The 14,543-nt window shown below is 45.0% G+C and overlaps 1 protein-coding gene across 1 annotated transcript in view; it reads right to left on the reverse strand.

Annotated features, from left to right (window-relative positions):
* Positions 1 to 12,742, reverse strand: part of Ext1 (exostosin glycosyltransferase 1) — a 263,601-nt gene extending 250,859 nt beyond the window's left edge. The window contains exon 1 of the mRNA XM_076835598.2: positions 11,123 to 12,742. Within this exon, the coding sequence (XP_076691713.1) occupies positions 11,123 to 12,084 (962 nt within the window). The 5' untranslated portion in view covers positions 12,085 to 12,742. The remainder of the gene's footprint in view (positions 1 to 11,122) is intronic.
* Between the last annotated feature and the right edge of the window lie 1,801 nt (positions 12,743 to 14,543).

Genomic DNA, 14,543 nt, shown 5'->3' on the forward strand with positions numbered 1-14,543 from the left:
AAAATTAAAGACACTTATTGAATGAAATTTCCTATGACAATAAACAGAAACTAGGGGAATATGCAAATGAATAAAATGACCTTGGAAGGGGAATAGGAAGGCCAATGTTATAAAGCAAGAAGAGTGACATTTTTGTTGTTATTATTTGGTACTAGGGATTAAACCCAGCAGCACTTTGCCACTGAGCCACATCCCCCATCCTATTTTTTTTTTGGGGGGGGGGGGGGGGCGGGGGGATATACAAGGGTCTTGCTGTTGTTCAAAGCCTCCTTACATTGCTGCGGCTGAACTTGAACTTGAGAGCCTCCTGTCTCAGCCTCAGACATGGTACTTTGAATCTACAGTGGTAACATTCCTGTTTATTAAATAAATGTAACTTTTTTCATTTATTCAACAAAAACGCAGTGCCTACTATGAATCAGGCCTGCATACTGAGGTTCTGAAGGGAAACAGCTCAAGGCCATTTTCCCAGAGGCTTTTCTCCCCCTCCATATTTAAAACTGCAAAGTCCTCCCCCACTCCACCAGCTCCCTGGGCATGCAGTACACCTGGTGAACTGTGCAGAAAGCTGGACCTTCATCCATAGAGTCTGACTGACCTAAATTGGGGCCAGGACCTGTCCTCAGAGGTCCTCCCTTGAGATCCTGTTGTACAACCAAGGTTAAGAGCCACTGCCTTTACATTTTACAGCATCTTCTTAACACATGCCATGATTTGTACGGTCTCACCTCTAGCCACTAGACTGTAGGTGTCCTGAGTCCCAGTGCCTTTTATTCACTGTTGAGTCCCAGTGCCTGCATACCGAAGGAACTCAATAAATATCTGTTGATTAAATTAAGACACACACACACACACACACACACACACATGAATCCTCCCCTCTGGGCCTATACAATCCATTGGGAAGAGAGAAAAATAGTTAAACCAACGGAAATTTACAGCTGGGGTAATTACTAAATATTCTAAGAGAAAGCATAGACCCAGGGAATTTGGCCTGGTCTTAGGCTCCGAGGAAATGACTCTGGAAGATGGAGATGGGTGGCAGCTCTCCAGAAAGAGGAAAGAGGGTGTATGGGAAAGAGGGGGGAAGGAAGAACACAGATCTGCCATAGGAATGAAAATTGGGGAGTGGGGAGGGGGTGAGAGGCTGGCTCACCACACCTTGCCAACACAGGAACTAGGAGAAACCCCAAAGGTACATTCCAGCAGGATGGTGGTATGATCACTAGGGATGATCTCCACCAATCCAGGATGCTGGAATGCACATAGGAAACGTGAAATCCATTCTCCTCCACCATCATCTGCCATCCTAAGCCCATCAAGGAGTATAGAAAAAAAGAAGGCAATGACATGAGCCTCAACATACCTCCCAGAGTTCCTGGGCAACAGACTAGATGTCCCCTTATCACCTCACAGGCACCTCCCTTTTCCAAACCCCAGAATGCATGTTACACCTTGGACAGAAAGGTCAACCTTGGCTTAGGGCCACTTTTTTTACTAAAGGCATTTGGGCGCTAGTCAATCGAGGTAAGCTAGTGCTACAGTCCCACATCACAATATCATGTCTCGAGTTTATACTACAGGTGTGTCATAAAAAAAAAAACAAACAAACAGAAATCTGAGTTAGCCAAACCCACCAAAAACCCAAAGGAGATCCTGTCTCTTCAGAGCCCTTGAGAATGCACCGCGGATGGTGACATGTTTATTCTTAAGGGACTCCAAATATTTTTATATTACCCACATGGTTACAAAAGTTATCAAGTAGATTGTTTGTTTTTCTACTTTCTTAAAGGACAGTAAACCCAAATGATGCCTCAGGGTCAATCCTAAACCTTGCAGCAGTTCATCAGATATTTACAGATGCTCCACCGGGTGACAGGCAAGGAAGTGGGTACTGGGACCCCTGAGGAATGGGGAGGCCACTCCTGGGCACTGGGCCTGCACTTCTTAAGTTGCCAGGCTTCCTTACTTCTGGGCTTTATATTCTGTAACTTTCTGACCCACTTCCTTGTATTTTGGTTGACAGCTGACCTTTCTTCCCAGATCCATCTACAAGAATCACTCTCTCATCTATAAATTTACTGCTTCTAACCTACTGTAAGCCGGGAAACCAGATTGTCAAACTAGAACCATCTCTCTAAAGTAAGACTGAATAAATTCTAGGAGAGAAACCCAAATGATACTCCATAAATCAATCACATTATTTTAGGTGAGTGCATGATCTTGTTGACATCAATGCCAGCTATTCAAACAGTAAGGTTGATGTGGTTAAGACCACAGGTTTGGAAGTCAGACAATTCTGTTTATATCATAACCGTGTTATGTCATAACTCTTAAGAGTTCATATCACAACTCTTAAATGGGTCACCTTGAGACACTGTGACTCAGTTTCAACATCTATAAAATTGAGATAAAATGGATATCTTACTTCAAGGCAGGCATAAAGATTAAAGAAGATGCTGTCCATTACCCAGCATATAGTACACCCTCAATAAATATTAGCTGCTATTGCAATCATCATCATCATCAACAACAACAACTAGGCTCAAATACTAAGTGCCAACAGGATATGGCTTCAACAGTACCTGCCACAGACAACTTCCCCTAACCACAGTCCCCGGTTCCAGGAAGCAACTCTAAGCTGTTCTTTGCAAAAAGCTGTCCACCTAATAAATCAAGGATAGTAAGGTGACAGGCAGTCCTTTCACTGATCAGGTCCCCAGCACACTGAAGACATGACCTAATACAAATGGCTCTCCCAGAAGAAGCACTGGAAAAGTTAGACTGACTTTTTTCCAAGGTCCAGATAAGAGAATTTAGGAAAGAACTGGCCAGTAGTTGGCAGACACACACACAGGCAATGATGTCGGCCAAAGCAGGCACAATGTAGCCTGTCCCAGGTATTAAGCTGAGTCCTGAGAATTTACCAGACCAATTTCAGTTCAGTTTCTGTTTCATGGACCCCTTGTAATAAATCTTGTGACTTAAAATGGACTGGGTGGATTCTTCTCCCCCTCAGAGAGGCTACCAAGTAGCTGAGCTCCATTCATACAAGTTGTCCCTCCAAATGTCACCCTCAACTGGTAAGGTGTACAAGTTAACTGCAAAAGGGATAACCTGCATTCTCAGAGCAACTGACCAGGGAACATGGAGGTAAGGAACTACCTGGTTCTCCTCCTTCTTCTATCTCCATCCCCTGCCACCTGCAAGCTCCAGCTCAAAGGCACTAAGTAGGTCTTTCCACAGCCCACAAAGCAATGGCTGAACTTCCAAGGGCACCTACCACAACTGCCTGAGATTTAAGTTTCAAGGAAAAGATGAATAGAGTTCCTAGTTAAAAGTCATGAAACTTAAGTGAACCCCTGTGGTCATTAGAAAAGGGCAGGAAGGGGCTTAATAATAACAACACCCTATAGAGCACATTAGCAAAAGAGGATGTGTATTCCTGCAAATCTCTCAGTACTATTAAAAGCAATAATTAAGCTGAAAGGGGAGGGGGTGCCTGAAAATAACTAGGTATAAACTGTTGGTTCACTTTGTTTTCTGTTTTGTTTTTAAAATAATTAAGAACAGCACTTTTCATTTAGAATGTGACTTGGAGGCCCAGAGGGGAAGGGACCAACACAAATTCAGGTCCTATGAATCATGGATTCACCAACCAAAGAGAAAATAGGAATGTGGCCTTGATTTACTGATACAAATAGCTAGAAGAAAGATACCTCCCCAGGTCAGGCCTGCAGACTCTGAAATCCTAAGAAAAGAAGCAAGGTCCTTGGAGAGAGAAGTCGGGCCTCCTGCTCAGTAAAAGATGCAGGGAGGTTTCTGACAGGAGCAAAAACAAAACTTCAAAGGGAACACTGCCCAGGAAGCTTCAAAGACCCCCTGCAGGACCAATTAACACCTACAAATGTTTATTTAAGCAGTCATTTAATGATGGCTATTTCCCTGAATGGATGTTCACCAGCACCTTAAAGATCTATTGCCTCAATGGGACTGGAATGGGGTGAGGGGAACAGGGCAGGAAGTTCTTTATTGTTTGGGGGTAGGGACCTCAGTCAAGAAGAAAACACTCAACATGGATCACACTTTATTTCTAGTGGAAAAAAAATATATATATATACACACACACACACACACACACACACACATATATACACATAAGGTAACTCAGTATCTAAGAAAATGTAAGTGGTTCAATGGTTAAACTGTGGGGTAAGTATGAGTTGGAAAAAAAAAAATCACATCTTAAAAATCCTATTTTCAGGGCTGGGGCTATAGCTCAGTGGTAGAGTGCTTGCCTAGCATGCACAGACCCTGGATTCAATCCCCAATGCTAAAAGTAAAAAACAATTCTATTTTCAAAGACTATTTAATAGGACAGGTAAATACATGCTTCTGGAGAATGTTAAAGGAAAAAAAAATCCAAATTTAAAGTCTGACTTCAACTTTAGAAAACCAATAAACAGAAGTGGTCAGGAGACAGTCAGGAGCTGGTGGCACACTGTGGTGGCCCCACGTCCAAGGAACATGGGCATCTGGTACAAACAAGGAAGTTAAGAAAATTGTGTTGAATACACTTCTTATTAGTTAAGTAGTAATTAATATGTCTACACAGGCACTTGGATATGAAGAGATAGAATGATATAAATATACAGGTGCATTTATGTGTTAGAGTAGACCGAATACAGCAAAGTTTCACAAGAATAGCCAGCTCTTATAATGGGATTTGAAATTTAACTTCACCTCATATCATCTGAACCTTCCCAATTTCCCACAAAATTTAACAAAATTTAATCTTTTCTTTTTTCCCTCCCCCCTCCTCTTTCCTTCTTAGTGCTGGGTTTGAACCCGAAGCCTAGTGAATGCCAAGCACTTACTCTTCCCCTCTGCTATACCCCCAGCCAGCAGTACTCTTCTTTCAGGAGCTTGAGGTCCTGGGAGCAGGTATCCTGTGTTCCAGGTACAGAATCTTCCATTTCTTTGCCATTGGATCACACTCTCCACCTTGGGTCACAGTTACCCCAGTCTCCATTTCAAAGGTTCACTTACAATTAAAGGGGGAAACACTGTAGGGGCTACCAGTGAGGGCAAAGATCACTCATGGAGATCACTTGTGGCTTCCTCACTGTTCTTAGAAGAGCTCTTGGAGAGAATTAAAAACAGAATTCATATAGACCACGGCACCATGTTGCTTGAATGGAGGAGATCAAGGAGTTCAGAGACTGGTGTCAGAATTAAGGGCCACATCTCCAAGCCAAGTTCTTTCCTTGGGAAACATGTTTACAAAGTAAAGGCATTAGGGGGAAAAGTTAAAAAAGAAAAAAAAGAGTTGATCCACAAACCCCTGACTCAACTGGTTAAAAATTTGCATGTAAACAGATGGAAAGTTTGATCCTTTAAGGTGGTAACATTTCTGACAAGGAAAATGAACTCTGGAATCTAAGATCCCTTGTTGGAAGCCATTCATGCACCAGGTGTGACACTGAGCTCTTACTTGACCCTCTCTCTGGAGCCTACATTATAATCTGTAACATGGATACATACCCCCAAACTACTGTTGAAAGGCTTAAATGAAAGAAAAACGGTAAATTCAAGTAACAGGCACCCAACAAATCTTTTAGTTCACAGGGAGGCCCTTTTTATTACAGGAGCTTGGTAGAGGTGCAAGAGCTCTTCCATGAAAACAATTAGTCATTATGCTCAGGGAAACGGGTGCTTGGATGGTCACATTTGTAGACAGCAGAATCCAGGAACCGCCTCACCTTACCTGGTTCATTCTGAATACACCTGCCAAAAAGTGAACAGAATCAAGGAGCAGCACACCTCAGTGAACAGAGAACTGGGAGCCAGAAAACCTGGACTGTAGCCTCAGTTCAGCCACTTATAAGCTGGGAAATCTTAGACAACCACTTCACCCCTGCTGGCCTCGGTTTACACCCTAGTAGATGGCTTCATAAGGCAGCTGGCAAGGTGGCCGTGAGAAAAGCAGCTGGCCATCAAGCACAGCCTTTGATGTGGCACTGACATACTCAAGGTCACTATTGGCAGGGCTATCTGGCACTGTGTTCTGAGGAGACAGATTTTCAGGCTCTGGCCAAAAGAACAATATCCACCCGTGGCATCTCCTCTTTTGCCAATTCTGTGACTTCCCACTGTGGTCATTGTCACAGGGACTGAAAGTGGCCTCCTATTGGGAGCGCCTGCCCATGCCTTAGTTGCAAGCCATGCATGATCTGTAGGACAAAGTCTGTAGGCCCCTAGTCCAGACCACAGATTCTACTTGAACCCTCATTTTTTTGCCAGACTGGACTCAATCAACATGCACATGTTCTAGAAGTGGCCCGACAAACAGCAACCTGGATGCAGGGTTTCCTTGTGAATGAGGCTTTCAGGTGCTCTCCAGAAAGCAGGTTCAGGGAGAAGTGAAAAGGGGAGGAAATGAGAGAACTAGAAGGTCAGTGTCAGAAGACGCACATGCCAACTTCGTCATTTTGCATAGAGCTGATTCTACCTTTATTCTTTTTTAAAAAATATTGTTTTTAATTGTAGTTTGATCACAATACCTTTATTTATTTAATTTTTTTATTTATATGTGACAGTGGAATGCATTACAATCCTTATTACACACATAGAGCACAATTTTTCATAACTATGGTTATATACAAAGTATACTTACACCAATGCATGCCTTCATACATGTACTTTGGACCTTTATTTTATTTTATTTTTATGTGGTGCTGAGGATCGAACCCAGCACCTGGCATGTGCTAGGCGAGTGCTCTACCGCTGAGCCACAACTCCAGCCCCCTCCCTTTATTCTTAATATGTGCTCATGCAGTCTATTTTAGAAATGCTTTTGTGCTCTCATACATCTGTGGAGAGAAAAAATGCTAATATTTTATATTTGATACGTGTGAATCACAATTCTCATCTTTCATTGAAGGAGAGAAAACATTTGCCTAAGATTCACTGTTGGATCATGAACTTGCTCAAAGTGTCTGTGAATAGTTTGGGATAATAGGAAAAAACAAAGTGTCATTTATATTATTACTTTTTTGTGCACATTTTCTTTTTGCTATAAAGCATCTGAACACAACTTATTGTTTGGTCAATCTAAATCCCTTAGGGCCAAACTCGAGGGTTCCAAGAACTCCTGTCTAGGCAAACCAGCTCCAGGGACCCATCCACCTTAGTTAGGAATGATAGAAAAAGGTAAAAAGACCCAAGGCAAGAGTTGTAAATCTGAGGATGGCCTTAGCAGGAGTGTGTCAGTCCTTAAAACCAGGTGACAATTTGTATACATATGTGCTTGCCCTTTTTTTTTTTTTTTTTTTCCTTCTCCTTTTGAAGTTTGTCCAAGTTCCCATTAGGCTTCCAAAGGGTTCCAAGAGAAGTCTCACAAGAAAGACCCCCAATACAGATCTCCTAGTGGCTGGAGAGCTTTTAAGGGTGTCTGATGGCTGTGATTAGAAATGCAAAAATGCAGATTATGGGGAAATCCAGGAGGTCTGCATTGTAGGGCTACTCCTGCCACTAACCAGATTTCTGATTGGTCAATTAAATATTCCGTCCCTCTGTTCAACAGCTGTGAAATGAGACTGGTAGAAGTTGAATGACCACCTACCCTTAAGGATAGAGGACAGTGGGGTACAGCTTTAGCAAAAACAGAAAATGAAGTTGTCAAAAAGACCTGCACAGAATTTTCCCTATTCTCAGAATTTGCTTAAAATAATTGCCACCACTTTGCTTGGAGGGGTCAAAGATAGAAGCCACCTCACATTTCTTCTCTTTCTTCTATTTCAAATAGCCAAATCTGAAGTTTTGCAATAATGTCCTTTGAAGGGATATGAACTATGAAGCTCATGCAAAATATAGTAATTCTATAAGGATGCATAAGAAGCTCAAAGAATGTAAAATACAAGGAATTTCTCTAAGGCCTCATTACAAATCATCTAATCATTGCAGCGACTTATTTTAGCTGGTGTTATCTACATCTGTTAAAATATGTAACTGATGAAAATTAATAATATGTGTCATAAAAATGAATGTTTTAATATAATCTTGGAAGTCTGGGTCAAAAAATGACAGGAGGAATTTACTTTTTCTGTATTACAAAAGTATTTTCATTCATTCCATGTAGCTCTTCTATACCTTTATATAATGTCCACTTTCACAAAATGAGATAGTACCACATAATGCTGTATCTCTCGAAAAGCAACTGTTTTTAGTGGATATATTTGTATATATTCTATAATATCCTAACTTGGCACCATAAATTTTCAATCTAATTATCAGATCCCTCTAAGTCCAAAGCAAACTAACATGTGCTTGTTGGCAGGAGTAAATTAAAATACAGTCTTTTCATAGGCACTTGCTAATAAAGAGGAGAGATAGATGAAAAAAAAATCAATCATTTTTTACAAGCCATTACCAAATGAATGCTTACAGAAACCTGAAGCTTCCGAAAATCCATTTCACAGAAGGAAATATTAATGTTCAAGATGAGAATCAAAAGTCACAGGAGTCTGTAAGCCGTTAAACTTATACAGACCACTCCTATAGTCCTAACTTCTTTATCCCCTCCTCTGTAAAGCCCTGCAAAGATCAGCAGTAGACCTGAGGAGCTGCGCATCTCATGTATGGGAAACTAACTTCTAGAAAGCATCAATATTTACAGCAGTTGCTCTTCCTCCAGAGCACAGCACACACTTGCTAGGAGAGCATGTCACTTATATATTTCAGAGTTCTTGCTTCATCTTCATGGTTCCGAAGTCATAGTAGAGCCAATAGTTTCTGCAAGCTTCATTTGCCAAGAACAAAAATTCTGACAACCCAATGAGGGTATAGAAACTGCAGGTATGCCAGGTTAGTGAATGCACATGTTCTGCGGCAGCATCCTGTCCTACCGAGCAAGGTTAGGGCTGTAAGGTGTACAGAAGAGGAACATAAAGCAGAGGTGACCCTGCTTAAGAAAGCCCTGCTTGGGATAAAGAGCAAACTTGCTTTCCTTCTAAATGCTACTTTTACCAGGAGATCCAATCTGAAGCTCCTGACCCCTGGTGGTCTTTAAACATAAATCAAAAGAGGGTGTTGGTGTCAGATTTCTTGGCCCAATCACAAAGAGGTCAGAAATTAGTTTAATTATAAAAAATTAAAGCTGCAAGGAAACAAGCCCCACCTCTAACCAGTGCCAATCTCTGGAAATCTCAAACTTCCACTCAGGAGAATAAGTAGAGATTTAATATTTACTTTGGGAATAAGAGGCCAAGGAAGATATAATTCTTTTATTGGATTGCGGTGTTTTCCAACTAAATATATAATTCATGTTTCCTAGAGTGAAATCTCAGCTAGTTCTTTCAGTAGGAAGAACAACACAATCCTACAAAATTTGGTAGGATTGCTTTAGGAGACATAGAAAGGCTAGGCTTCAGACTGAGTTACTCCACCATACACACTAGACAAAGAAATTCCTGAAAGGCTAGGCGCATTTCTTCTTAAAAGCACCCACAGGAACAGGTCAATGTAAATGTCACACAAACAGAGCAGTTCATTACTGACCATAGTTTAAATTTCTTTTGTAAGAGATTTTTAATGCATTGCTACTGCACCCAACATTCACACATAACTACCCCTGAGTAAAAGTAAAATAGATTCAGAATTGATCCTAGCCTCAGGCTTTTCTTATGCTTGAAAGCAAAAGGTGTTGGGCTTGAGGATCAGAATCCCAGAGCTTGCTACTTCCTCCTTCACTCTTTGTGACCAAGTACAGGAGGACTTTAATTTCCCTTCCCATCACTCCCACAGAGGCCTGAGAGTCTGAGGAAATCCACAGACTACAATCAGACCTTTCTTTTCAGGGCTGCTTTCCCACCATGCCCCTTCCTGTTCCAGGCAGGTTTGCGAAGCATTTTCCCTATTCTGCATTTCATGAATCAATTGCAAAATCTGCCAACCTCTGCCAGTTCCTCTTATACTCAGCCAAGAGGTTCCCCTTCCTTCCCTGGGTAGCACAAGGCTGCTCTGGTTTTTAACTGGCGTAACGTGGAAATGCACTGTAAGAACTCACTAACTCTTTCACAGCCAGAGATTAGGGAAAGTCTGGGGTTGGGGAAGACCTCATCTATTAGGAAGCTGACAGGCCAAGTTCAGGTTAAAGCAGATTTGTGGATTCTAGCTTTAGTCCCAAATTCACTTTGTCTGTTACTGTCACTGGAAAGGAAAAGGAAAGGTGAAAAGGGCTACAAAGTAACCAACTCAGTTACTTAGCAACTGGACAAAACTTGCCTCACTACAGAGGCTAAGGAGGCATCTCACACCCATTCAAAGAGTAACAGTCTACAATTTATATGCAAATGGATAAAGACAAAGGGAAAAGGGAAATCTAAATTAGCCAGCAGCATTTACAGCAATGGGCCTGAGGCCCAGATTTTTTAAAGTTTCCCCTAGGAAGGAGACAGGGCACATACATGTAAATGAATGAATGAATGAATGAATGAATGAATATGAGCCTCCTGGCCCTGACAGGCCTACAATCTCTCTTCATAAAAGTCAATGCCATGGAGGAAGGAGGAGACAGGCACACAAGTTTAGTAGTTATAATTAAAACACTCTCCCAGCTAACATGAACTGAAGGCTTACAAAAAGATAAAATTTTGAAGCAGGACAACTCCAGGAAGAACAGGTACGGTGTTCATGAGTTTTGCAAACAAAGCATCAATCTCCAGGGAAAGATCTGCTGATTGTGGGTAGATCAGCCCCTTTTGGGTTCTCTAGATACCCTCAGAAACATCCTTCCATGCCCCAAACTTAAGTACAGTTTCCAAAAGAGATCAGAACCCATCCTTAACAGAAGACACATTCCCCTCAAGGTTTTCTAAGCAAGAGGGAGACACTCTGTCATCCACTTGGCTCAAGAAAGTGCTCAAGCTTTTCAGTTTACCCAACTTCTGGCCACACACTTGAACCAGGGTGCTCAGTCCCAAGCTTCAAATAGGAAGGAAAAAACCTGAGACTCCTGAGCCGCTCCCTCCCCCACCCTCACACCTGGCCGAGGTGGGCCGAGGTGGGCCGAGTTGGGCCGGGCCCAGGGCGACTCCTAAAGGCATCCAGCCCCACTACTTACTTCTCGTACTCGGTGTTGTCTCTGTCACAGCGAGCATCCTTGTGCTTTTGCCAGTCTTTGCCATGCTTGCAGGTGGTGAGGAGCAAGACGTCCTCCCCATTGTGGACGTGATATAAGGCATTCCTGGTGTCTGACCCTATCCCTGTCAGGTACCTCTTCCCCTTGAATACCAGCATGTACTTCCTGAGAGGAGGGATGGTGTTAAACTTCAAAAACCCCCTCTCCCCTCCTGTCCTGGGATGATCCTTAGAAAAGAGGGGAATAGAAACATCAAAGTTGGGTCGGAAGTTTTCAGTACTGATGCTGGCTTTGGCCAGCATTGCCTGGCCGATGTCAAACCCCACGTCCTCGGTGTAGTCAGGCCAAGTGCCGGAATATAAATTAAAAATTAAATGATTCCTACCATTATTCCACAAGTGGAGACTCTGCACTTTGGATCTCAAATTGTGCACATATTGAGGTGACAACTGGTCTCTGTCTAAAGTATCCAGACTCAGGACAAAGAGGCACGCCTGGCTGGGGTCCGAGGTGTAGAACCTGGAGCCCTCGATGGCCGCTAGAATGTTTTGGTAACTTTCGGCGATTTTCTCCCCTTTTTGCTGCGGGTATACGTAGACTTTGAAGCCGTTTTTCTTGCAAAGGGTGAAATCGAAGCAGGACTCCATGCGACACTTCTTGCCTTTGTAGATGCTCGAGTTGGCATCTCGCTTCTGCCGGGGGGAAATGTGCACGCTGGAATCCTCGTTTTCCAATTGATCCCAAGGAAAGAAGGGGCGCAGAGCGTCCGGGAAGCGGGGCCAGAAATGATCCGGACTGGGCTGGTGCAAGCCATTCCGACCGCTCTGCTCTTCTCTCCGGCTGTGGCTCCTCGATGCCCTAAACTGCAAGCCTCCGAAATAAAACAAAAGGGCGAGACAAGAGCCAGCTGAGAGCAGGATGAAATAGCGTTTTTTGGCCTGCATGTGTCCTGCCTGGGTCAAGAGGATTGTAAATAAACACAAGAATCACCCAAGTTTCCCAATCAACACTTTCAGCTCCAGTCCGCCATCTTCCCGCCTGTAAAGACTTCAAACTCTCCGCTCCCACCTTCTCTGGATGCCTTTCCCCAAGCCGTGGACTGATCCAGCGCATGTGGGCGATTTCTTTAACTTTCTCCCCTTCGGTCTTTCATCTTTGGGTTGCACAATGCACGGGAGAGACCGGGGCTGAATATTTCGCACCCAGGGCGGGCGAGCAGCGGACTGTAATTTTCTTGCATGCAACAAGACGGAGGAAAAGAAAGAGAGGGGGGAAGAAAAAGCTCCCGATACCCAATGAATGGCAAGACGAAGTGATTGCCTGGCCTCTCGGATTCCTCTCGGCAGCGTGGAAAATGAGCCCCGGGAAAGCAACTTCAACTCATCCACGCTCGCGTGCAGAGCACTCCGGTTCCAACAAGTCAGCCGATCCCGGGTTCAGCCGGCTAGTGCATCTTGCAGCTGGGGCGCCGTAACCTCACAAATCCCTGCATCTCTCTTTATTCCCTTCTGCAGCGGCTCCGAGACTCCGGCGGTGTTTACTCCTGCGCTCGCGGGGCCGGCCCCCGGGACGCGCGGCGGCCCGGCTGGCGGCGGCGGCGGCGCTGGGCGGCGGCGGCGGCGCGTCCTCCCCGCGGGCAGTGCCGGCCCCGAGCGGCGCTTCGCAGGCCCCCGCGCGATCGCTGCCGACCGCCGCGTTCGGTCGCCGAATGTTACCCGGTTCTGAATGTTACACTTACACATTCCATTCCCGACACGACAGCGCTGACCTCATCCATCCACGCAGCCCGCGCTGCCATTGGCCGAGCGTCACGTCCGGGGGGGGCGGTGCTTCCGCTGCGCCCATTCATAACCCCCGGCCGCCGGCAGAGGCGCCGGCGTGGCTCGGGGACGCGGGGGCGCGGGGACCCCGGAGCGCGGTGGCCCTGACTGGCCGGCTAGCTGGCCGGCTGGCGGGCGGGCGGAGCGGTGCGCTGTACGGCGCGGCCCTGGGCAGCCTCCCGGGCGGGTGGGCCCGGAATCCGGGCTGGGTAGTGCCGGGAACCTGGGGCACCGCTGGCCTGGGAAGCCAGGACGACCAGGCCCGCCCCGCGCTGCTAGCTGCTCGGGATACCCCTGGCGCTCTCGAGAATCCCGTCTCCTTTGGTGCCTGCCGGGAACGCCTCCCCTAGCAGGAGGCTCTGTGTGTGCGGATTGCTGGAGAGGATGCTTGAAAATGGAGAAGTGGGGAGAACCCGAGGTGGGGGAGCGTAGGGACTTCATGGAAAAGACCGCGGATCGGAAGAATGCTATCCCAGCCCACTTTCGACCCTCCAAGGCCCAGTATCTTTATTTCCTATTAAGCATTTAAACACTCTCCCTTATTCCCCTGTGTAGCCCATCCATTTTTCTTTCTTCACCACGGAGACACCCTAATCCCAAGAATAAAAAACAATTATCATAATTGAGAAGAATTGTTAGAATTCTCCATGCCTGCTTCTGTACTAAGAGGAAACAACTATTCCAAATTCTCAGTGCCCTTTCCTCCATTCCTGGACCCCCTCCGTCTATTTTATTCAATGACAGCGGGAGGGCAGAGGCGGGGGGATTCTATTGGTTGGAGAGAAGACGGTTAACTTAAGCTACTGTCAGTCCTCAAAACTAATGTTTATTCTCTTTGTGGTGGTGGTGATTTTTAAGATCTCTTAAGCATAGATGACTGTAGAACTACCAGCTGTCCCGGTTGTAAAAGGGAACCTTGAAACAGGAAATACTTTACCATTAGAATAGATGGTGGGTCCTTCATTCAATTGACCTCCCACTCCCCACCCCCAAGCTACCGCTGCCTCTGGTGAACTTCACTGGATAACTCAGATGAATGAGTCCTTCTAAAGATCCTCTAGGACCACAAAGACGCATCTGTGGTCAAAGTCAAGCTCCCTGGCCTCAGAGCCTGAAATCCTGGTTTACCACTCTCTTCCTTAGCTGAAGTCTCAGGGCCTGGCCGAGCTGGACAGGCAGTTGCCTAGGGCAGCAAGCTGTTTAGTGATTGTTTATTATGGGAGTGACTGAGAGCTGGGAGACACTTCCCGGCTTCCCTCAGGCAGCAGAAAACCCCAGCGGGGTGTGGACTGAGGGCACAGTTATAACAAGGCAGAGTAAAATGATAGAGTGGAAAGTTTTAGGTCTTTGTTGTTTTAAATTTGTTTTAACAAAGGGAGGAGGGTGAATGGGTGGGACATTACTGTACATTCCTAAAGCCTCTCCCTATGAAGATGAGGTAGCTTTTCCAGATTTGATCTGTACCCCCAGCACAACTTGGAGTGGCCTGGGACAGAAACAAGGATTCGGTCATCTTCCAAACACGTTGACAACGATGCTCATAAATGCAGTGATGGAGACCACATGTGAACTAGGGTTCCCCC

The sequence above is a fragment of the Callospermophilus lateralis genome, chromosome 16, assembly GCF_048772815.1.
Source record: "Callospermophilus lateralis isolate mCalLat2 chromosome 16, mCalLat2.hap1, whole genome shotgun sequence".
Taxonomy (NCBI): Eukaryota; Metazoa; Chordata; class Mammalia; order Rodentia; family Sciuridae; genus Callospermophilus; species Callospermophilus lateralis.